The sequence below is a fragment of the Montipora foliosa genome, chromosome 9, assembly GCF_036669935.1.
Source record: "Montipora foliosa isolate CH-2021 chromosome 9, ASM3666993v2, whole genome shotgun sequence".
Taxonomy (NCBI): Eukaryota; Metazoa; Cnidaria; class Anthozoa; order Scleractinia; family Acroporidae; genus Montipora; species Montipora foliosa.
Genome location: NC_090877.1, coordinates 5330512 through 5354625, shown reverse-complemented (window position 1 = coordinate 5354625; position 24114 = coordinate 5330512). Strand labels below are relative to the sequence as shown.

General features: G+C 39.5%; 2 protein-coding genes across 3 annotated transcripts in view; one reads left to right on the top strand and one right to left on the bottom strand.

Annotated features, from left to right (window-relative positions):
* The window catches only part of LOC137972009 (sphingosine kinase 1-like), a 12896-nt gene extending 1690 nt beyond the window's left edge, over positions 1–11206 (top strand). Inside the window, exons 2-5 of the mRNA XM_068818804.1 lie at positions 636–779; positions 3570–3664; positions 7486–7601; positions 8564–11206. Of these exons, the coding sequence (XP_068674905.1) occupies positions 636–779; positions 3570–3664; positions 7486–7601; positions 8564–9410 (1202 nt within the window). The 3' untranslated portion in view covers positions 9411–11206. The remainder of the gene's footprint in view (positions 1–635; positions 780–3569; positions 3665–7485; positions 7602–8563) is intronic.
* Positions 10361–22682, bottom strand: LOC137972010 (serine/arginine-rich splicing factor 2-like). 2 transcript variants are annotated; one of them, XR_011117016.1, is made up of 4 exons: positions 22245–22682; positions 14916–15447; positions 12016–13756; positions 10361–11288 (listed from the first exon to the last, which is right to left on the bottom strand). XR_011117016.1 is itself a non-coding variant. In XM_068818805.1 (2 exons), the coding sequence occupies exons 1-2, from the start codon at positions 22628–22630 to the stop codon at positions 15057–15059; spliced, it is 777 nt and encodes a 258-aa protein (XP_068674906.1). In that variant the 5' UTR covers positions 22631–22682; the 3' UTR covers positions 13764–15056. The 2 variants fall into 2 exon arrangements, 1 of the variants encoding a protein (XP_068674906.1); XM_068818805.1 differs by lacking the exons at positions 10361–11288; positions 12016–13756 and having other exon boundaries at positions 13764–15447.
* Positions 22683–24114: the final 1432 nt, after the last annotated feature.

The following is a 24114-nucleotide window of genomic DNA, read 5'->3' as shown; positions in this document are numbered from 1 at the left end:
CATGTTTCGGCATGCTTATGCGATCATCAGTTCAATGAGTTCCTAAGTGTGAACAGTTGTAAAGTCTACGGGTAGATGAAAAAATTATTACAACATGACGTAATACAAAAGCAGGTACTATTTACAGCGTGACACCAAACATCAAGGTGTAAACCAAAACGTAAGAAAAGTGTTGTAATGCTGCTGCAGCAATTGTTTGTTAAGTTCCGGTTTGATCTTATTTATATAAAAAGCTTCTTTGAGTTTTAAATCAATCAAGTTGCTGGCAGAATTCAGAATACTAAAGCACGAAGGGGATTTTTTGTTCTTACATAAAGGAGATGTGTTGAAATGCTTAAAAAGAAGAAGCTTTTTATATAAAAAAGATCAAACCGGAACTTAACAAACAATTGCAGCATTACAACACTTTTCTTACGTTTTACTTTACACCTTGATGTTTGGTGTCATGCTGTAAATAGTACCCGCTTTTGTATTATGTGATGTTGTAATAATTTTTTCATCTACCCGTAGACTTTATAACTGTTCACACTTAGGAACTCATTAAACTGATGATGGCATAAGCATGCCGAAACATGTCTTTTAAAAAAGTTGTCTGTTTCCTACAGTAAATATCACATTTATTATCCTTTCTTTAGCTGAAAAAAGTTTACCCCCTTCTCGCAAGCTGTTGATTCTCATCAACCCATTCAGTGGATCTGGAAAAAGTTTGAAAATGTTTCATGGAAAAGTGGAGCCAATGCTACAAAATGCTGATATTGACTACAGGCACATAATTACAGGTTAGCTGAATTACCCCATGTTCTTACTCTTTATAACAAAAAGTAAGTGCAGGGGGCCGGGGATACAGGTTGGGGAAATTGCATTTGATTAATGAAGAAATATAGATATGCAGAAAGATCTTTCAAGAACAAGGGTTAGCCCTAATGAGCTTAATAATCAGCATCAAGAGAAAGTAGACTAGTCCTGGAATCCCGGGAACTCATGAAAACTGAATACATATAAAGGCATAAGAAGGCCATGGCATACAAACTACTGGGCAATCTGCAAGCACTGTAACATGAAAGTGCAAGACAATTATTGTTCAACAGTACTGCACCTAACTGAAAATGAAGAAGCCACTACACTCTGGGGACATACAGATCAAAACTGACGAAGAGATTGTGTTTGAATGGACCAGATATAGAACTGAAAAATAAGAAGGAAAGAACCTGTCTGTTCATTGACATGTTGGTCCCTGTAGAAAAAACACCCAACAAATAGAAATAGAGACCATGTGGGCTTCAGAACAGAAATGATACCAGTGGTCAATTTATAAGGGGATGGAAAAGTAAAATGGGAAAATCACCAGAAACATCAGAATAGATGAACTTCAGATGCTCAGCCTCCTTGAAAATTAAGATGACGTTTGGAGCGTTAGCCCTGCGTCAAAGTGAACGGCTAACACTCAAAACATCACCTCACAGATCTTTGATATCCTGGTTAATTTACCAATGTAAAATCATTTGATAAAACCAACTTTTATACAAGTACTGTTGTTATCCCATGTAGTAGTAGAGTAGTAGAAACTTTATTACCGTGTCAGAACCTTTTAGTTCGGGAGATATCCCATACTAATGTGGGGACACAAATAATAATAGATAACATTATTTACAACGAAATACTATCCACTAGTTAAATTCTAAAAATTAAGTCTTATATACATATATAAAAATCTATGAAATAAGAATTGAAGAAGTAAATTAAGAATTACAATGAGCACAGCCCCTGCAGCCATCATCTAACAGAGATCTAAGGTCACGCTTAACTTACCTACACGATTTTTAAAACTGGCTAACAATGTAACTGATCTGTCTGCAGTTGTCAGTTTGCTCCATAATGTGGGTCCTAAATAGTGCAATGAATGAATGAATGAATGTTCAAGAGGAAATTTGATTGCATCTTTTGACTGAGCTACTTCTTGTTAATTTTATGAGCAAGGGTACCACAGTCGGTTAGTGCGCGGCCTTGGTGCATAAGGTCCTGAGTTTGATCCCCGGATCTCACATCCTTGTTTCGACTTCTTCCTTTCAGTGTAGCCTAAGTAGCTTTATATTCCCTTAAAACGGAGCACTGATGAAAAGAGGGGGGTAAAATGAGTGCACCGTCGTCTTCCTGGGAGAATACTCTCTAGAGAGTAAAGGAACTTCCGACGTTAAATAACGTGTACCTTTACCTTTATGGAACCATTAAAAAATTTGTTGATTTAGGTTTGGGTGTGCTTGTTGCTGTTGTGGATTTTCAAAAGGCTTTTTAATGTGTTCCACATCCAGTCCTACTGGAGAATTAAAAACACAAAAATTCTTGTATAAATTGTGATCAAGCATTTATAAGCTTGGATTTCAATTTACTTAAAGTGCTATTAATTGACCAAAAATTCAATTATCCTTTCTCTTTGGATTTTAAAACTATGTTAACTGAACACTAAGTGACCCAAGTTCAAGCCATGGTTCAAAAACTTAAGACACCTGTTTATTTTAACTGCAATTTTCGTATTTAATGGTCCGCCATTACTAACTTTAAAATCTTGAGAGAGCTGGATCGAGGAGAAAATGACATCAAAGACTCACTAGTTTAAGAATGCATTTCATGTGTATGCAGCCGAAGTAATATGCAGCACAGGAGTTTCAGGCTTTCAGTTTTTTTTTAACTCGTGTTTTGTATATATAATAAGCTGCATTTACATGCTGAAATTTTAAGCTAGTGAGTAAATGACGCCACTTTTCCCTAGATCCAACCCTCTGAGGTAAACAAAAACTCAGTCAGTTTTGAACATAGCAATGGCAGACCATGAAATCCATACCTTGCACTCAAAGTAGCCTTTGGATAAAAATCAAAGCTGTACTTTAAGCTGGTGTTATACACAAACACTTAAAACCCTGACACTGGTTTAGGGTCAGTGGAATAGCAACCTCTACCTCCACTCAAAAACGATGTCCCCTACTTTAATTTACTCGTGAATGGGGCAGTTCTGGAGTCAATGGATTAACCTTGTAAATTTATGCTGAAGGCAAGGGGAAGACTTTTTGGAGGCTAAAACTCTTGTGGAAACTTTTTTTGATCACAAAAGAGGCTGCAATTTAATTTTCTTGTAATCTGGGGTTAGCTTTATTACCAGGCTTTGAACATCTGGGCCCTGAGCTAGTGTTAGGATGTCAAAAACCAGAAACAGAAGTTTGTGCGAGTGACATTATCATCCGGGATATATTATGCGGAGAGTGTTGTTGGGAAATAGTGATTTCGGAATAAACCTTCGTGAAGTGCAAATTGCTTTGTGTGGCAACACTAGAACATGCAAATTGAACCTCTTACGTTGTCAATGTAAGGTTCCTTTTATATTTTTTGAAGCTTAATGTCAAAGTATTTTATAAGAGAAATCTGTATTAGATTTACAGGTATTGATTGTTGTACCGAGGATTTTAGAATAGGAGTTTTGTAAGTGATGCAAGAGCTTAGTATGTATTAAATAAACGTTTCTCTCTGGTGCTATAATATGAGTTTTTCTATCCTGATTATTGTTTTGGTATTGGTAGAGTATGCTGGTCATGCTGGAGAGTTGATGCTGACTCTTGATCTGCTGGATTTTGATGGAATCGTTGTTTGCTCAGGAGATGGGCTAGTTTTTGAGGTATCTACATGTAAAGACATAAATTATTACTTTTATGCTAGTAGTAATGCACCTATTAAATGAAAGGTGTTTATACAATTGAACCCACTGGGAACTCGGAAAAATCCGAGCCCCAGATGGGATTCGAACCCACGACCCTCCGTGATCTAGTACGGATCGATGCTCTAACCACTGAGCTACTAGAGACTCTACGGTGAGCAAGGGTGAAATGTGGGTATTTGACTCTAGCTGCATCATGCAGCCACAGAGTCAAATATTGACTGACGGCATAGCTCATAGCTGCATCACGCAGTCACATTGAGAGCATCATTGAACGATGCGGCCAACCAACCACCAAAGTGAGTTCGAATCCCATCTTGGGCTCGGATTTTTCCGGGTTCCCAGTGGGTTCAATTGTAACACCTTTCATTTAATATGTGTTAAACATTCTCTCACATTCGCTCAGTAATGCAGCTGTCACTGAAAACCCCCCCCCCCCCATCCCAAGGAAACATGGGGCATGGGTGGGGTTTTGTGGGGTCTTTGACTCTTTTCTTTGCCCTAGGGGGTGGAGGATTAATTCTTTTTTTGTGTTGCCTTCCCTGAGAGGTGGGGGATTAGTATATTTTGGCCGTTGCTTTTCCCTGTGGCGTGGGAGATAAGTACATTTTAGTCCGGTGCCTTGTCCGAGCAAGAAGGAGTAAGGACACTTTAATAACCCAGTTGGAAAGGGGTCAGAATATGCATAGCAAGGATTGACAGGCCTTAACACAACTGTCATCCTTAACGGTTGAGACTTTTGTACCGTTTTTTCGGTCTTTGACCTCTTTAAAGCTTTGCTCTTACGTGCATGTCTTTTTGGGATTTTCCCCTTTGAAATGATGAGTGGTGGCTCTTTGAAAATTTGCCATAGAGAAGGCTGGTTTTGTACCAAGTGCCAATTTTTTGATAAAACATGTTTATAGGTTTGGCACTGCCGGGTGATACTGATCGAGTCACAAAGATCAAGATATCTTTAGGGATTTCATTCCTTTGCTTCAGTGCGGATTCCCTTTCTGTGAATTTGATGTCTGATAGGAGTGCCTCAATCAGAAGTTTTGGATAGCCTCTAGCACGGAGACGTGATTTGAGTTTGTAAATGTTCTCTTCAAAAGTTGTTCTTGAAGAATTAGTGCGTAGACGTCTTAAGGCTTCGCCCTTCATGAATCCTTTTTTGACACCTGGTGGGTGGCTGGAGAAAAACGAGTGTACTGAAAGGTTTCAGTCGGCTTGAAGTGTGTTTTTATATCCGTGATGGATTGATTTTGAAAGCGTTTGCTTTTGTATACAACAGTGCCTAGAAATATGACTTCAGTGTTTTGAGATCTCAGCCATAAATTTGATGGTGTGAGTTTGCTTGTGTTATGAACTTGACTACATCCGGTTTGCTGACATCCCACAACGAAAAAATGTCATCAATGTCTCAAGATCAGCCTTAAAGATATTTGCAAAGGCAACGGCCATTTTAGTGCCCATAGTGGTACCGTGAATGGTTGTTTCCATTGAACTGGAAAACATTCTCTTTGAGTAGGAGTCTTAGCATTTCTTTGATATAGTTTGTGGGAATTGGAGGGTTATTATTGTGAAAGTTTTCGTATGCTTTGCATACTGTAGTGATTCCCTCTTCCTGTGGTATACTTGTATATAGACTTGTGACGTCCATTGATACAAGGAAAGTTCGTTTTCCTAACTTCATCTCCTCAATGAAAGTGATGAAATCTGTAGAGTATTTAAGTCATTTGTAGAGTGCATTTCCTGCCGAAACAGTTGAAGACATAATGGACTGCTTTGTCTTTTTTTATGTTGGTGTGTCTTGCATGAAGCTAGAAGATTTTGGCACTTGTTCTATGTGAAAATGTGTTGACAAGAAACCTTAAAGTATTCAAAAATAAAGAATGTCAATCACACTTCTGAAAGTAATACTGCGGGTTTAGACAAGGAGTTTTTTTGTCGCCTTAATGTGGGGGATTCTCCTCACTTTGGTAGGGATTAGATACAAAAGTATGTCCCCTGTATGTAGGGCACTATCCTTGTTTGGTTTTGCTTTGTGGCTAATGCCCCATGTTTCCCCGGGGTGGGGGTTTACAGTGACAGGTGCATAATCTCGGGTTAGTTTATTGAAGTGCATTACAGTCGCTTTGGAAGCAAAGGAGAAGGGAAGGGGAAACATATTTAATTAAAGGAACAATCACGATGTGTGCAATCGTCATTAGTACATATATATAATTATATAATATATCAATGCACATATGACATAATTCAAGGTGGCGCTGAAAAGCAGACAAATTTCCTTAAGGTTACCCTATGCACAGGATACCTGAGATAAGAAATTGCAAATGCAACTAATTCAGCTAGTCAGACAGTGCACTCATGGTGACATTAAATTAGCCAAGGTTGTTACATAGGCTTTTGTACATTATGCTGTTACTTTGCCACTAAAATTCTCCATGGCCCTTCTTCCCTACTAAAATGCTTACTCTCCCCCCAAAAAGTCACTAAAATGCTCAGTTAATTAATGCTCATTATACATACCGGGTAAGCTGATAGGGCTGTTTTTGAAATTTGAATTTTTTTAATTGCAACATTTTAACACCAATAAAGGCTCAGCTTGACAAGAACGTATATGTATCACACAAATGTAGTATAATAAGTTAACAATGTATGGTATTTGATATTTAAGTGAAAGTTAGTCTTTGTTGTATTGCAACATAAGTGATGTTTCAATGTGATTTTCTAAGGATAATTTGTTCTTGTGATTTATTACAGACCTTCCAACTCTCGCGATTTGGTCATGACACTTCTTATGGTCTCACAATTTAACTTCAAAATCGCACGGGTTTCCGTAATAAATACAATCGCAAAAAAAATGAATATGATGGACAAAGTCAGAAGCCATCTAAATAACATCTTACTCAGGCCACCACCCCCCCCCCCCCCCCAAGTAACTTTGGTTTGGTCTTATAAGTGCCATCTAACAACTAGATCATAGCTTAGAGCCTGTAGAATTTATACAGACATCACTTGACAGAGACCCCCTCTCCCCCCCCCCCCCCCCCAAGTGAAAATCTAAGGAGGCACCTGCTTCAAAATTCAGATATAAAATGCAATATTTGCAGAGCTTCTTGTCATTGGGAATCTGGGACGAGCCTAAAGAACCTCAATCTGATGTCCAGTTACAGCACAAAGTAACCTGGGAAGGCCTTGTTTCATTTGTTCAAACTTACCCTGGCTGCAGAGGCCCATTGAAAATTAAATATCTCTGACAAACCAAAACTGAATTACTTTTTTCCTCTCGCCGCTTCAGGCCTCACGAGGCCGTGGAATTTGCCTCCTCCAAACGAAAAAAATAACCTTTGGCACCCAGGGTACAGAACGAAGGGAGCAATCCTCTGAAGATATAAAATTTGTGTGAATTATTAAAGTAATGCTGAAGACACCAATTATGGCAGTTTGAACAATGCTACGCATTGTTAGTGTTGAGATTCCTTTTAACCATTTTAGCAAATCTCACTAATGTTGGAAGTCCTGTTGTTATTAGTGACTTCTATGGCAATGCTATCTCAGAATCAAAGGGCTTTTACTTCGTCTAGAAGACGCACATGACGTAACAAAAGCTTTAGGGGTCTTTAGGGATTTAGAATTCTGATCAGGTATTGTTTCATGATTTTTGTTCTGTTTTACGTCATGTGTGTCTTCTACACGAAGTAAAAGCCAATCAAAGCTTTCCTGTGAAACTTCTGAAATTACATTAATTAGTTGATCCTGTAAAATTCATTTTCTCAAATGAATTTATTCTGCTGCAGGTAGTTAATGGTCTGATGAAGCGTCCTGATTGGAAAGTTGCAATAAATATTCCCTTAGGAGTCATCCCCACTGGTTCAGGCAATGCACTGAGTTTGTCTGCTCTATATGCTACTGGGTAAGGTCTAAATTATTTTTAAAGAATTATTCACACCTTTTCAATCTTTTAACCAGAGAACAGTGGGGTTTTGCTAAAAGCAGGCCCGCGGCCCACGGCCCGCCACGGCCCAGCGGCCCGCGGCCCGCGGCCCACGGCCCGCGACGGCCCGGCGGCCCAGCGGCCCGGTGGCCCGGAGGCCCACACAGTTATGTTGTCTAACGGTAAATCCACGCGCATGCTCAGATTTGCATCGGGTTTGGGCGTGCAAATGAAAGGAGTTTGAATTCGTTTACCATTTTTTATAATCATTTCAATCCTTTTCGATCCTTTCTTCCGTTGCATGTTGCTAAGTAAAAAATGTTGTCATTCTCTGTTGTTTTCGTCTGTTTACAACAACAAACAGAAACAAGGATTCAAATGATTAAAATGGTAAACGAATTCAAACTCACCATCGTCCATGTTGTGCGCCCAAACCCGATGCAGATCTGTGCATGCGCGTGGATTTACCGCTGGAAAGGAAAACCGTGGAAAATGAGGAGTGGACTACCGGGCCTCTGGACCGCCGGGCCGTCGCGGGCCATGGGCCGCGGGCCGCTGGGCCTTCGGGCCGCCGGGCCGCTGGGCCGTGGCGGGCCGCTGGGCCGCGGGCCTGCTTTTAGCAAAACCCGAGAACAGTGTACTCCATTGGTAATCACTATCTTCAAATTTGAGGCCAGGCTTTTTTTTTTTGTGGCAATTTCATGTTTGGCCAGCAGGTTTTCTCAAGACCTATTTCCTATCCCATTCATCATTGTACTCAACAGTATCTTTGCAGCAGCCTGTGCAGGTGGTACCCAATGGCATGTTATCCTCACGCGAGAGGGAGTTCAGTTGTATCTGTCATGTAATTATCATATTATTATGAGCGCAGATTTATTGAGTGAACTTCTGAAAATATGCTGTCCTTAAGGCGCAATGGCTTGTTCTTTATCATTTTTCAGGCAACCATCTGATTTAACAAGTGCAACATTTGGTGTAATACGTGGACAACTTCTTGATTTGGACATATGCTCTGTAGTCACACCAACTGAAAAACTCTTTTCCTTCCTTTCTGTTACATGGGGACTAGTCTCAGATGTTGACATTGAATCAGAAAAATTTAGATTTCTGGGAGAAACAAGGTTTCTTCTTGGTTCAATTGTAAGAATCTTTGGACTCAGATTTTACCGTGGACGACTTTCATATCTACCCATTGGACAAGCAACTGATAGGGAGAGAAATTTGGCTAATGTTGCAAGGTCAGATGAAGAGGGTCTTAAAATTCCCTCACGCCATACTGCAATTAATGTACTGGAAAATTACCATGGAGGTGAAATGAAAGGAGCTGCAGCACACCTAGAAGACAGTAGTTCTTCACTTCCATCCACTCATAGTCAAGGACCCATAGATCACTTGCTCCCTCCTCTCAACTCTGAGTTACCATCTCACTGGGTAGTAGAGGAAGGGGAGTTTATTCTCGGCTGTCCCGTGTTTCTAACTCACCTTGGAACAGATCTTTTGGTTCACCCTGAGGGAAAGTTCGGAGATGGTGTCATGGGGATCTTCATTGTGAAATCAGGGGCAGGAAGATTGACCCTTTTGGATCTGTTTGGCAAAATGAAAGATGGATCCCACGTTTTCAGCAATCATGTCAAGTATGTCAAAGCGTTTGCTTTCCGTTTGGAGCCAGATACAAGTCAGGAAGGAATCATAGCAGTTGATGGGGAAAAGATTGATTACGTACCAATTCAAGGGCAAATACACAAGGCTCTTGCAAAATTGATGTGTGCTCCACCACCACAGAAATAGAAAAGTATTTTAGTTAATACCACAAGTTCCCACATTGTGGTAAAGTACTGTAAAGAGGACTGAGAGTTCAGCTCTTCACTGCTAATAATCTTTTATGTTAAAAGTAGCTTATACTTTTGAGTCCCCAACATTTACTCAACTCTAAATCCTTGTGCACTTCTCAATTTCAACCGTTTCAACAATCTGGCCACATTTAACTGAAGACAGACTTTCTCATTTACACTTTCAAATTTACCTTTTCAAATGACCTTAACATCACCTCATCAAGTTTTTTAAAGGTGCACTGTCATGCTAAATTCGCTGGTTTTAGGTCAAAATCTAAATTGGTACATTAGCTCACACGTACATTACTCCAGGCAATCCACTAATTTGTGGCAACTTTCTCGAGACACCGTCTCCAAACCTGAAAAATATGGCCATTTTTTTTTACATCCTCTCCATCCATGGGTGCAAACAAGAAAGAATAGCTTCAGTGCACTTTAATGGTTCTTGCCAATAAAACTACAGCATTATTTTTTGGTCTTCATTGCTGCAAAGACGTCTTTTAGTGTTTTCAAGTTTGACTAAAATAGCGTGACACTGCCCCTTTGAAAAAATTTGAATGGGGGTTTCACATTTCACTGTGGAAAAGGATATTTACAACACTGTTGACACTTTCAGTAGTGAACCGTATTGACATTTGCCATGGCAACAGTATAGCACTGCAAAGCCAAAAGGACCTCTAAAGTCAAGGTTGTTGAAAATTTCCCTTGTTTTTTTTTTTCCAAATTAATTTTGAAAACCTCGTTGAGTTCTTACCTAATACATAGAATGAAAAACAAGTATGTAACAAAAGTTGAGTGATTTCTGAAAATGATGTTGGAAGATGAAAAAATATATATTTAAGAATGCAAAGAAAAGAATCTTTACAGTAACTTGCGAGATATAACTCAATACATCTGACAAATCTCTCTGATTTTCCTGTCACATTTTTATTTCTGGTTTATTTCTGTATTGATTCATCAGCTGGCACGAGAAGCTCAAGTAATGCTCATGGCTTGTACTTGCGCTCAGCAGAAACCATTTCTTACATTCTCCTGGCCTCCAGATAACTTTATTTGGTGGATAAGTCACCTTACTAATCTGCGCAAAGATATATGATCATTTGCTCACTTAACCGTGAATATGCACACTCTGGGCACATCAAGCGAAGGTGTGCATGAAAACCTTGGCAAACGTTCAGCATGGCGAGTATTTTGCTCTCTGGATGGCAACTTATCCACTGAATAAATCTTTTTCCCATTTGAACTACTGGGGCCTGAAGATGAACAGTTCTTAACCAGCAGAAAGTTACATTAAGCGCAAAGCACAAGCATATAATATTGTTACTTGGCCTCCAAGTATAGTGTTCTTTATCACATTTCTGATTAATTATTATAATTATTTTAGGAATCAGAAGTGTATTTACTCTGGTTAGGAATAGCAACAGACTTTGGACAGTAATTTTATAATTTAAGTCAACCACAGTAATGTGGTTACTACTGAGATGTTTGTAAATACAAGAAACCAAATCACTGAAATTACTATTTATAAAGGTATTTTAATTATTTAAATCAATGAACCACAAGTTACACTGGATAGCCAGCTTTATAAACAACCATCCTTAATTTATGGTTCCAAACAAACTTGCCTGAAGTCTTTCATTGAGTACCCCGGCTCCATCTAGCTATATGCAAATGCATCCACTAAGTATTTAATAGGCAACTAATCAATGAATAAAATTTGAGTTATTCAATTAAAACTACATTTTGATCATTTTCAATGTGCATCTTTCTTGGCCTGGAAGCACATTTCAGAGGAGCTGCCATTTTAAATTTGGAAGCCACATGAAAAAGGGTCCTGAAAAGCAAAGAGAAAAAAAAAGGCCCCTTAGTTAAGCAAGGTAATGGCTCACCCACAAAAAGTTAAAATGCCTTCACAATTTAAAGGCCCATGTTCGCCCAAAAGTCATTGTGGTCATTTGTTTTTGTTTTTCGTTTGACGACTTGTCCAAATACATGATTCAGTCACGCTGCGCAATGACTTTTCAAGGGCCTTTAAAAAAGTGCCCATTCTTAGCAAGCAAGTACAATCAGTTATAAGAATTAACATTAGAAGTGCATATCTGGGGGAATTCTCTCCATCTGATTGGCTACCAAGACAAGGTATTCAGAGTGGAATTATGATGACCGGTATTGCACTGTAGCAACACGTGGCCTTACACAGCAAGGCAGGCAAAAATTGGAAACAACCGCTGAACGCATTTTTCCTGCTTACAATGCAAAAACCTGCAGCAACGAGGAAGATTTTTCCTTTGTTTTCTTTTGGCTGGCTCCTGACAGTCGAGACAGCACTTTGAAATGGCTTTTTTTTAGCCAGAATACTGCCACATTCACCAAAACATAAATGGCTCTGTCTTGGAAAAAAATATTCAATTCAAGGAAAATTTCACCACCAACTTGTGAATTCCACGTTAAATTTCACTTGAAACACCAGTATGCTTTTCAATGTGAAATTTAACATGGAATTCCCTTGTCAGGTGGTTAATTTTATAAAGAATTTCCCTCAACTTTCCATGGCTACTTACACTTTTGTTTGACAGCTTGAGACCGTTTTCGCCTGTGAGCAGGCTGGCTATTCTCTCTAAGCTGTGGGCCTAATCCCACTTTTTTCCAGAAGTACTCTGAGTAATGTGACGGTAAATGACAGGGATCAACCCATTGACTCCCGGGAGTGAGACTTCAAGTAGAGGTTGCAAGCAAACTTCTCTGTTCTTCACTTTTGGCAATATCAAATATATAGATGAAAACACCCGTATTACCAACTCCTAGAGAGCTTCAATGTGACAGCTGAAAGTGTGTGCGGGGCTATATCAAGGCTCTGGGTTTTCCAGTCTCTTTCAAACCAAGTCGTTTCCTTGTTTAAGCTTCCTTTGCAACTGCTCTAATCTTGCTCGACTGAAAAATAATCAAGATGTGCTCCTTACCTGTGCCTTAGGGTACCAGGTTCAACGATGTCTGTTCAACAATGTCGTTTCATGCTCCAATATGTGGGTAACTTATGGACCTCAAAAAAGGCCCACTGCGTGAAACTAATGCAACCTTCCTGCAGTACAGTTTCGAATGCAGTCTGACGTAGTAATATAATATGTAATCGCATGGACCCAAGGGCAATCAAGGATTAATTTCACACATATTTTCAAAGTTTTCACAAAATTGCCCGTCACAAAGTGACAAGGGCAATTTCAAAAACTTTGAAAATACAAGTGAAAATAATCCTTAATTTCACCAGGGAACATTGCGATTGTATGCTTATCACATGGAGGGCAAAATTATTGAGATACGACAAATAACAATCTACTTAACATGCTTTCATTTGGTTAAAGTGCAATTCAATCAATCGATGCTGTCAACAGAAATAGCCCTTAATTTAATTAAACTGTATTTTACATGTGGACAAAAAGCAATTTAATCAGTCAGAATCGGGAAGATTCACTTGTAACTTTGCTTGCTCTGGATAAGCAACTGCTAACCAATCAGGATCAAGTAATCATGTCCTCTTGATTACCGAAAGTGCCCTTGTGATTAAGAAAAAAATGACCTCTGTCTCAGCCTATCAGCATTCAGTAATTTTGCCCCATATGTGATAAAGACAAAAAGTAGTGGGTGTGGTTACTGTTTCTCTTTTTTTGTTTGGTGACAAGTGGTTCTATCCTGCAAGTCCCTATTTTATGATCTTGCATGACCAATCAATTTAGAGCTTGCACAGTGTTTTTCCATGACAGAACTATGAGCTGTAAAACAAGCTTTTATAGTAAGCATTTTCAATTCGATCTAGCAAAAAACTTTCCTGGGGTGCTGTCCACTGCACCACAAAGGAAAAGTTTGACAATAGCCTTACTTCTTTAGGCTTTTCTACACTTTTTGCTTTACAGGGAAAGAATACATATAAGCCAAAAAGCATTTCTGTACTAGTTGACTGACTTTTGCAGTTATGTGATTGCAAACCATGATATATCAATTAGGGCTGCAAATAACTACGAACTAGCAACATTTTTGAAGATAGAAATTTGCAGTTTATCCAAAACAATAATTTTTGACGTCCCTCTGTTTTGGCCAAAATTGAAAGAGAGATAGTCAAACAGAATCAATGATGACCAGATCAGCAAACAATCAGGAAACAGGACTGCAGCGACACCGCCAAGTAAGAGGAGTCTGCAACAGCATGGGCTCCCTGCGACGTCAACAGCAATAAACAGCAAAACACTGCAACAGCCATGGTCACAGCATGACCAGTCGACTCGCACAGCAAGAATAAATAAACTGCGCCTACAGGAAAGGTTAATATAATACATTTAATAATCATTACAATAGTTAGTTAACTTAAATGTACTATTTATGATATATTGCTTCAAGGCTAATATCCCCACTCACAACAGCTCATTAGCTGCAGCTCATCTCAAAATCCAGCATTTCTCTGCAGAATCACTAATATGGCAGCTCTTCAAAATATAGGTGTTGAATGGTTGGAAAAATGAAGTATGTTTCATAAGTTTGAACTTCGCAAGTCCATGTATCCAGCTCTCGCAGGTCAATTAACTATCATTACTAGTACTTCAACTAATGCTTCTGGCTTTACCTCTTAGCCTAACGCAGCAGAACAAACTATTTAAGAAACTAAAATGAAAGCCTCTCAATTTTGAAGAGCAGTCACATACATGATCCAACTAAAAGTGATGGTCAAACTGAGCTCTTCAGCAAAAAAAAAAACTCGGGCCAAATATTCCACACAAAGCAAGCAGTGACAGTTTTCTAGTTTTCACACGCCAATGAAGTGTTTGTTAAGAAAACCTTGTTACAGAAATTATCCTCTGACTGTCCAACTATAAATAGCCTTCACAGAAGTTTGGCATTTTTATTTGGCCACCCATATACCTTGTATAAATATCTTGAGAAAATAATGATATTCAACAAAAGAACTGATCATAACAATTTCAGGTAATGCCAGGGAAAAATCTGTTCAAGTTTTGAGGAGACAATACAAAAAGGTTTATTAGGGACAAAATGAGATTGGCTAATACAAGGATACGAAGCCTGTTTATTGCAACTATCAAAAGAAACATTTTTAATTTTCCAAAACAATCATCGAAATCATCTTCAGAGGGCAATCTCAACAGTTTAACATTGCTGTCACTTTGCCCTTGATTCTTTAATGGAAACATCAACAAGCAAAGGTTCTGCAACATGATCAAAATGACCAAAGGCGTGGTAGAGACTACAGTTGCTAACACATGCCAAAGCTCATATCAACGCATTTGAGTGGCTTATTTCTTTGTCCCTATCCCACAATATACATTTCAAGTTAACTTTCAATGATAGTCTAAAAAGATAACACCATGAGAATGAGAGCATTAGATAGAAAAGCTAACAATACTGGTGTAAAATTATGTAATATATATTTTCTACAACATAGCTTCAGGGTCTCTACCTAATTAAGATGAATGCCCAACCAATCCATGCACGGCATTGAAAGATCAGTACCCTTCTCCAAAACAGCAACAAAGCCTGGAAAAGAACACTTTTAAAAGATCATAACTGCACAACACACATTTAAAATCAGGAAGAACTATTAATCATTCCCATTGTCAGCTCCATCATCATAAACATTGTCCCGGTCATTTTCTTCAAGGTTTCCATTATCTCGGTTGGGACCATCAACTCCTCTGTCAGCACTCAATGATTTCCTTTGCCTGGGTGATCCAGAATGAGATCTTGATTTTCTATTCACAGGGGACCTTGACCGAGAATGAGACTTGGAGTGAGACTGCCTCGGTTTTGAACCTGATTTAGAACGTGATGGGGATCTGGAAGGAGATCTTTTTCTACGAGGACTTCTGGATCGAGAATGGCTATCTTGTTTTCTTGGTGACTTCGAGATACTTCGGCGAGATCTACGTGGTGAATGAGAGCGGGATTTTGACCGGCGCCTTCGAGGAGATCGAGAGCGTGATCGACGATCCCTGTTGAAAACAAAAATCATGTTTAAAATTCAACAAGCAAAAATGCTTTACATACAGCACGGAGTGGAAGACCATTTTCTTGCCAACTGGTTGGCTCAGGTGAGCACTGAACTACGACGTGGGATGGTCTTAGACTACTGAACTGCCCCACTGGTTAGTAAAACTGTCTGGCGTTAGAGCAAAAATCTATCAAGCGTCACTCCTAGAAGCCAATGGGTTAAAATATCTAAGCAAAGTAATGCCATCTGCAAATGGGTAAACTTCCTAACTAGTCTTCTGAGATGAAGACAATACTCTTCATTATTACATAAGTATACATTTCTGTGGTGAAATAGAAATGAGATTATGATGTTTTCACTTGTGAAAAATTGTCGTATCAGCCTTTTGATTGGGTAATATTATGTTGAACTTTGGCACAGGTGGCCTATGCACCGAAAGTGGGAGTAAAATTTGTAAACATGGTGGCCAACTGGTATATGTTTTTCAAAGTTTTTGATCTTTTATTGCTTGGTTTTCTCCACAAAATACTCCAGAAGATCTTAAAAAGTTTTAAAAGTGCTCAAGTGAAGTATGGAAGGTAAGGATTTCTCTTATTTCAAAAATATTTTGCTATTTGTTTGGGGCTTTTGTTCATGATTGGTGGTTTGATAGCCTCTCGACTAACACTTATCTCGTTAACTTAATGATCTCTGTACTTATATAATAAACTAATTACTTCATGGTTCACTCATTCACTTGTTGTGAAGGATCGTTAAACTCACTCGTTTGCTTTGCTCACTCGTTTGGTTACACGATCCTTCACTACTCTTGAATAAAAATTGTACACACTTACTAACATTTGCGTCCATCCCTTAAGTGTGACAAATTTTGCGCGAAGTTTTACCTTTCAAACGTTAACGGTTTGTCCCGTTATGTGTCACTTTTGGCCAATCAAACAGTGGCGTTTATGTCGCGAAATTGACAACGTTTTTGGCTGCATACCAGCATGTTTTGTTTACATGCTCTCAAAGTTTTCAGGTTTTTCATGAGAGTCTTCGGCTTTTGCTTGACCACCCTAATAACAAGAATTTGGTTTATCAACAGAGTTGATAATGTAAATTGACCACCGTACAGAGATTCTAAAAGCTGACGTTTCGAGCGTTAGCCCTTCGTCAGAGCGAATCGAGGGATTATGGGTTACGTGTAGTTTTTATAGTAGAGTAGGAGCTACGCTATTGGTGGTAACATGGCAACGTGAAAAGTAGGAATATATTAGTTAAATGAAAAGCGTTCGTTAATACCGTGAGGATTAAGGGTGCCAATTTGAAAGATGAATTTTTGTTCCAGATTCTTGCGGCTTTCCGTCGTACCTAGATGTAGGGAAAGGCCGCAGATAGCCATGTGTTTTTTGGAGTGGTTAGGCAGATTAAAATGGCGAGCGACTGGCTTAGATGCATCCTTGTCATTCTTCTCAACATCGCGAAGGTGTTCGCGGAATCGGTCACCTAGTCGTCTACCTGTCTCACCAATGTATAATTTATTGCATAACGTACAGGTTATGCAATAAATGACATTTGCGGAGGTACATGTGAAACGATCGGTGATCTTAACAGATCGCTTAGGTCCCGATATCTTGCTAGTGTTAACAATGAAAAGACAAGTTTTGCATCGTGAGCGCGCGCATTTGAAAGTGCCGGGTTGCTCGTTGGTTTTGAGCGCGCTTCTAACTAAAAAGTTGCCTACGTTTTTGTCGCGTTTGAATGAAATAAGTGGAGGTTGCGAAAAGATTCTACCAGTCTCGGAATCATTTTGGAGTAATTTAAAATTACTAAGAATGATGCTTTTGACTGCGTGATTATGAGGATGGAAAGTGAGGGTGAATGGAATTCTGTCATTCTTATTTTTCTGTGACGTTTGTAGTGACGACTGTCGATCAAATTGTTGGGCGCGATGATGGCCCGCTTTGACCACAGAGACAGGATAGCCACGTTTTTCGAAGAACTGGCACATCTCCTCTGATTTGCTGGAAAAATCGGAGTCATCACTACATAGACGTCGAAGTCTAAGAAATTGAGAATAGGGAATGGAGTTCTTGACATGTGATGGATGTGACGATGAATACAACAAATAACTGTGTGAATCAGTAGGTTTGTAGTGCACACTAGTACATAGCACGTTGCCTCTAATAGAAACTTTGATATCTAGGAAAGCCAATGAAGTTTCCGAAATTTCCCAGGTATATTTAAGAGCCGGATGAAAAGAGTTGACGGAGGTTATAAATTGATCGAGTTCTTCTCTGCTGGATGAAATAGCGCCGATGCAGTCGTCGATGTAGCGGCCGTAGAGTTCAGGTTTGGGGCCGTTGTACTGATTAAAAAATTGGTGTTCAACATATCCTACAAAAAGATTGGCATAGCTAGGTCCCATTCTTGTGCCCATCGCTACACCATTAATTTGTTTGTAATAGTTGCTGGCGAATGAAAAACAGTTAAGCGTTAAAACTGGTTCGGCAAGGCGGAGGAGCGTTTCCGAGCTAGGTTCTTTGACAGTGCGTTGATCGATAAAGTGTTTAAGTGCTTGAAGACCTTCGCTGTTAGGAATGACTGTGTATAGAGATGTAATGTCCATGGTGAAAATAAGTTTGTCTTGGCCGGAGAAATTGAAATCGCGGAAAATTTGAAGTGCGTGTGTACTGTCTTTAATGTATGATGGCAAAGATTTGACGATAGGCGTCATAATCCTGTCTAAGTAGCTAGAAATGAGTTTGGTGGGGCAATTACAGGCAGAAACGATAGGTCGCCCTGGGTTGTTGGGTTTGTGAATTTTAGGCAAGAAGTAAATGCACGAAGTTCTAGGGGTGTTGATGATGAGATTAGTGGCAGTGTCCGGTAATTCTTGATTAACTATAAGATTTTGAATGGTGTCTTTGACAAGTTTTTGATTGTTGGAAGTGAGATCTTTAGGGATTTTGGCATAAAACGAGGTATCCGAAAGTTGCCGCAAAGCTTCTTTTTGGTAAAAGTCGGACCGCCAAACAACTACCGCGCCGCCTTTGTCGGCCGATTTGACAACTATGTCGTTGCGTTTACTAAGATTTTTAAGCGCCGCCCACTCTTCCATGGAAAGGTTGGAAAATTTAGTGTTGCGATTGAATTTAAGTTTGTGAATGTCGTGACGGCATTTTTTGGTGAAAAAATCTAAAGAGGCAAATTGTCCCTCTGGGGGAGTCCATTTGGATTTGCGAACTAGAAGTGTTTCAAAAATATCTCTATTAGAAGTGTCCGAATCATCCTCTTTGTCGTGAAAAAAGGCTTTTAACTGAACGCGGCGAAGGAATTTTTCAACCTAAAAATTCCTATAGGAATTTTTCGACCTATCGTTTCTGCCTGTAGTTGCCCCACCGAACTCATTTCTAGCTACTTAGACAGGATTATGACGCCTATCGTCAAATCTTTGCCATCATACATTAAAGACAGTACACACGCACTACAAATTTTCCGCGATTTCAATTTCTCCGGCCAAGACAAACTTATTTTCACCATGGACATTACATCTCTATACACAGTCATTCCTAACAGCGAAGGTCTTCAAGCACTTAAACACTTTTTCGATCAACGCACTGTCAAAGAACCTAGCTCGGAAACGCTCCTCCGCCTTGCCGAACCAGTTTTAACGCTTAACTGTTTTTCATTCGCCGGCAACTATTACAAACAAATTAATGGTGTAGCGATGGGCACAAGAATGGGACCTAGCTATGCCAATCTTTTTGTAGGATATGTTGAACACCAATTTTTTAATCAGTACAACGGCCCAAACCTGAACTCTACGGTCGCTACATCGACGACTGCATCGGCGCTATTTCATCCAGCAGAGAAGAACTCGATCAATTTATAACCTCCGTCAACTCTTTTCATCCAGCTCTTAAATATACCTGGGAAATTTCGGAAACTTCATTGGCTTTCCTAGATATCAAAGTTTCTATTAGAGGCAACGTGCTATGTACAAGTGTGCACTACAAACCTACTGATTCACACAGTTATTTGTTGTATTCATCGTCACATCCATCACATGTCAAGAACTCCATTCCCTATTCTCAATTTCTTAGACTTCGACGTCTATGTAGTGATGACTCCGATTTTTCCAGCAAATCAGAGGAGATGTGCCAGTTCTTCGAAAAACGTGGCTATCCTGTCTCTGTGGTCAAAGCGGGCCATCATCGCGCCCAACAATTTGATCGACAGTCGTCACTACAAACGTCACAGAAAAATAAGAATGACAGAATTCCATTCACCCTCACTTTCCATCCTCATAATCACGCAGTCGAAAGCATCATTCTTAGTAATTTTAAATTACTCCAAAATGATCCCGAGACTGGTAGAATCTTTTCGCAACCTCCACTTATTTCATTCAAACGCGACAAAAACGTAGGCAACTTTTTAGTTAGAAGCGCGCTCAAAACCAACGAGCAACCCGGCACTTTCAAATGCACGCGCTCACGATGCAAAACTTGTCTTTTCATTGTTAACACTAGCAAGATATCGGGACCTAAGCGATCTGTTAAGATCACCGATCATTTCACATGTACCTCCGCAAATGTCATTTATTGCATAACCTGTACGTTATGCAATAAATTATACATTGGTGAGACAGGTAGACGACTAGGTGACCGATTCCGCGAACACCTTCGCGATGTTGAGAAGAATGACAAGGATGCATCTAAGCCAGTCGCTCGCCATTTTAATCTGCCTAACCACTCCAAAAAACACATGGCTATCTGCGGCCTTTCCCTACATCTAGGTACGACGGAAAGCCGCAAGAATCTGGAACAAAAATTCATCTTTCAAATCGGCACCCTTAATCCTCACGGTATTAACGAACGCTTTTCATTTAACTAATATATTCCTACTTTTCACGTTGCCATGTTACCACCAATAGCGTAGCTCCTACTCTACTATAAAAACTACACGTAACCCATAATCCCTCGATTCGCTCTGACGAAGGGCTAACGCTCGAAACGTCAGCTTTTAGAATCTCTGTACGGTGGTCAATTTACATTATCAACTCCGTTGATAAACCAAATTCTTGTATACTACTTCCCCACCGACGCAGCACCACAGTTTCTTTAGAAACTACCCCTTCACCCTAATAACATCTCTGCTCGTTTTGCAATAGGAAAAAAATTTTCAAAGTTAACAAGTTTGGAAGGAAGTAAATTATCGTCCAGGAGTCGTTTTAGATCAAGATTTCAAATGCTCCTTGAAACAAGGAAGAGCGTGTGCGCATCTAATGCCCTAGACGCAGAAATACTTTCTCCTCGACCTTTCAAGTTGCACTTCGGCTTCATGTATTTTTCCCTCGTAGTTGCTGAATCACGTATCTCTTTCGTTCTAATCTTTCTTCCTTTCTCAGCAATGATGTACCTATTTGAGTTTTTTTATCGCATGAAGTCCTTTCTTCGGTCTTTCTGGTATCTTGCTCATCATTATGTTAGTTGCAAAGAAAGTCACTTTTCACATTTATACGGTAAGCCCGGGCCTTGGGACAATCTGTAGCAGAGCTGTACTGTTTACATGTATTAGTCCTTTCAGCGTGTTTGGTTTTCACGCTAGGTGACGACCCCTCAAACAATTGTAACTTTAATCGAGAAATATCCATTCCTTCTATATATTTTGAGGACTGAAGAAACAGCAGGCACACTGGGATTGTCGTTCAAAACGACATGCTCGCCTTCGTCATTTTGATAAAGTATACCAAATTCGATATATGGAAACTCACGGGTTTATAACTCTTCAAGACTCCAAGGCAGATTCATAAATATTTCCGTTCTCACGAAAAACATGAAAACTTCAATAGCACATGAACAAAACATGCTGATATGCCAGCAAAAACGTTGTCAATTTCACGACATAACCGCCAAAGTTTCATTGGTCAAAACACATAACCGGACAAACCGTTAAAGGGGCTAGGTCATGCTATTTTGGGTAATTTTGTTAATTTTGTTAATTATAAGCTCTAAACGTCAAATTGGCAGAGCAAGAGTCTTTCATTTATGACATTTTGATATAGACTGATATAAATTTTAAAAAAGGTGGGCCGCCGTTTTTCAAATTTACCCAAATTCAATCCATTTCAATCCTCTTCAGTTTCGTTCATCCGTGTCAATTCTTGGCTTCCCTGTGTTTTGTTAGAGTTCTACTATAGTTTTGAACAGTTATTTTGATATTTTAGTTAATTCTATGACCATTCGATCAGTGCTGAAATTGCCTAAAATTGCGTGACCGAGCCCCTTTAACGTTTGAAAAGTAAAACTTCGCACCAAATTCGTCACACTTCAAGGATGGACCCAAATGGTAGAACCAACCATGAAGTAATCTATATATCTATATATCTTACACATACTTATTCCATGAGAACGCATTGGATGAGGAATGCACTAATTTGGTCATAGTCAATCATGCATCCAACAAACCCCTAATAAATTTTCATCAACTTTGAAAGCTTGGAAACTTTGGATGCTTGGAATTGTTAGGGCTTCTTGCCACAAACTTCAGCTTGACAAATGACAAATGAGAATTACTGAGCAAATCTGAACGCTAACACACCCTCATGTCCCCGAGATCTGTAAGCTAAAGCTTCAAAACTTAATGTGTTCACCACATACCGAAGCTTCTAAAAAAACTCAACCTGCGCATTGTTGATAGCGCTTCAGTCTTCTACACTATAAAACCAAGACGTTGGGATTCTAGCAAGAAAGTCAAGGTGACAGAATTTTTAGCAAAAAATTTATTACAATGATGTGTTTCAAACGCAAATCCTACCTTCGTTTCGGCGACCTGGAACGGGAGCGATATCGAGAGCTACTAACGTACGAACTCCTGTATCGGTTATTGCGCGGTTTGTATGGATCCGACGGTCTACCATATTTCGCCATTTGCACACGTATTTCCCGTCCATCTATGATTTTTCCGTGAAGAGCATCCATTGCATCTTCGGCGTCACGACGCTCGTAGAAGCGAACGAATGCAAACCCTCGAGATTCCTGTTTGTAGCGATCGCGCGGTATGTACACATCCCCAAGTTCACCGTATTTGGAGAACACATGCTCTAAATCCCCAATTGTAGTGCGATAAGTAAGATTATCGACTTTCAAACTTGTCATTCCCTCAATTTCAGGAGGCCCGCGCTTGCTGTCGAACGAACTCATCCTCTACCTCAGAAAATTTTCCACAGCACTACGAAAATGGCGTCTCGGTAGGAGCACGTGTTGCGGATATACGAATTTATTTCAACCCCCCTCCAAGAACTCAGTTCCAGTCACCACCCAGGATGATAAAATAGGTACGCAATGCGTACATGTGTCTACTGCAAAATCTTGTGGCAAGATAGTAATGAAAGTATTGTTAGCTCAAACTAATAAAAGTGTTTCTTGATTGTTGTGCGTGAAATTATTAATATAATGGGCAATGTGATGTATGGCATTGAGTGAAGACTGACGTGATTCATCGTATTTTCAAGCTAAGGAAATATATGTTGGCACATTATTGACAAGAATCACCAATACAAATGTCATCGCAACATTGTATAACTGATATTGAGTGTTACATACGCACCATCAGTTATGTAATGGAAAATCAGCTTGTACAGTGAAATGGAAACAAATGTATTTTTCTGAAAGATCTCAAGTAAGTCATCAATCATTTTAATAACAAAGCGTAACATGTATGAATGACATAAATGCGTGTATTTAAAGTGAGGGTTATAGACTAAAAAAAGAGTTAAGTGATCCTCGCACCTATCTGGACAATTTGAGCAATTATCTCTAATAAAAAATCGAGTGCTTTCACGGAAACACGTGAGCCCCACAAAAATGACCTGCTCCCAACTGTGTGGCTTCATAGTTCAGTTGGTAGAGCATTGCACCGGCATCGCAGAGCTCATGGGTTTGAATCCCGTTGAAACTACTCGAATTTTTCAGGTGTCTGTAAGAGACAATGGGTCAAGACCTATGTGACGTAAATATTTCACACATTCGCCCCGATTTCTCACTCCAAACTCTCGATCCCAGTCACACCTTTCAGTTTGGGTGTGCACTAAATGACAGAACTCTCACGAGGCTCGATCATAATTTACTTCGTTGACAGCTGCGCTATAACGCTAGCTCTCAAAATTGGCGGCATTTCACAGCTTCATTATGACGTCCTAAAACGGTGGAGTCTTGACGCTGACAAACGATTGAGTCGTCGTGCCTTCCGGTGTACTTTCGGCATTACGGATCACTTATCAATTAACGACGGCTTATAGATAACCTTAACAAACATTTTTCAGCAAAGCTTCTTGTCTAGCTGTGCAAGCGCAGCAGACACAAAAACTTATTATGGGAAAAATGCAGGAACAGTCGACAACTCGAGAATGGAGGTGTTAAAGAAAGTATCGAAGGTATCATATTTAGTGATCGCTTCATATGATCGGCTTTTGAGATCGTAAGCACAGCAGCTCTTTGTGCTCCATATAGTGGATTTTATATTCAAGAAATTGAGCCAGATTTACATCTATATTATTCACAGAAACCTCAAAAGCTAAAATTTTCAGCGTTCTTTAGCAACAATGATCTAACGGTGATCCATGTTTGGAATTTTAATATGAAAACAGAGAGCGAGTCTACCAGGGCCTGGGGCCCGTTTCTCGAAA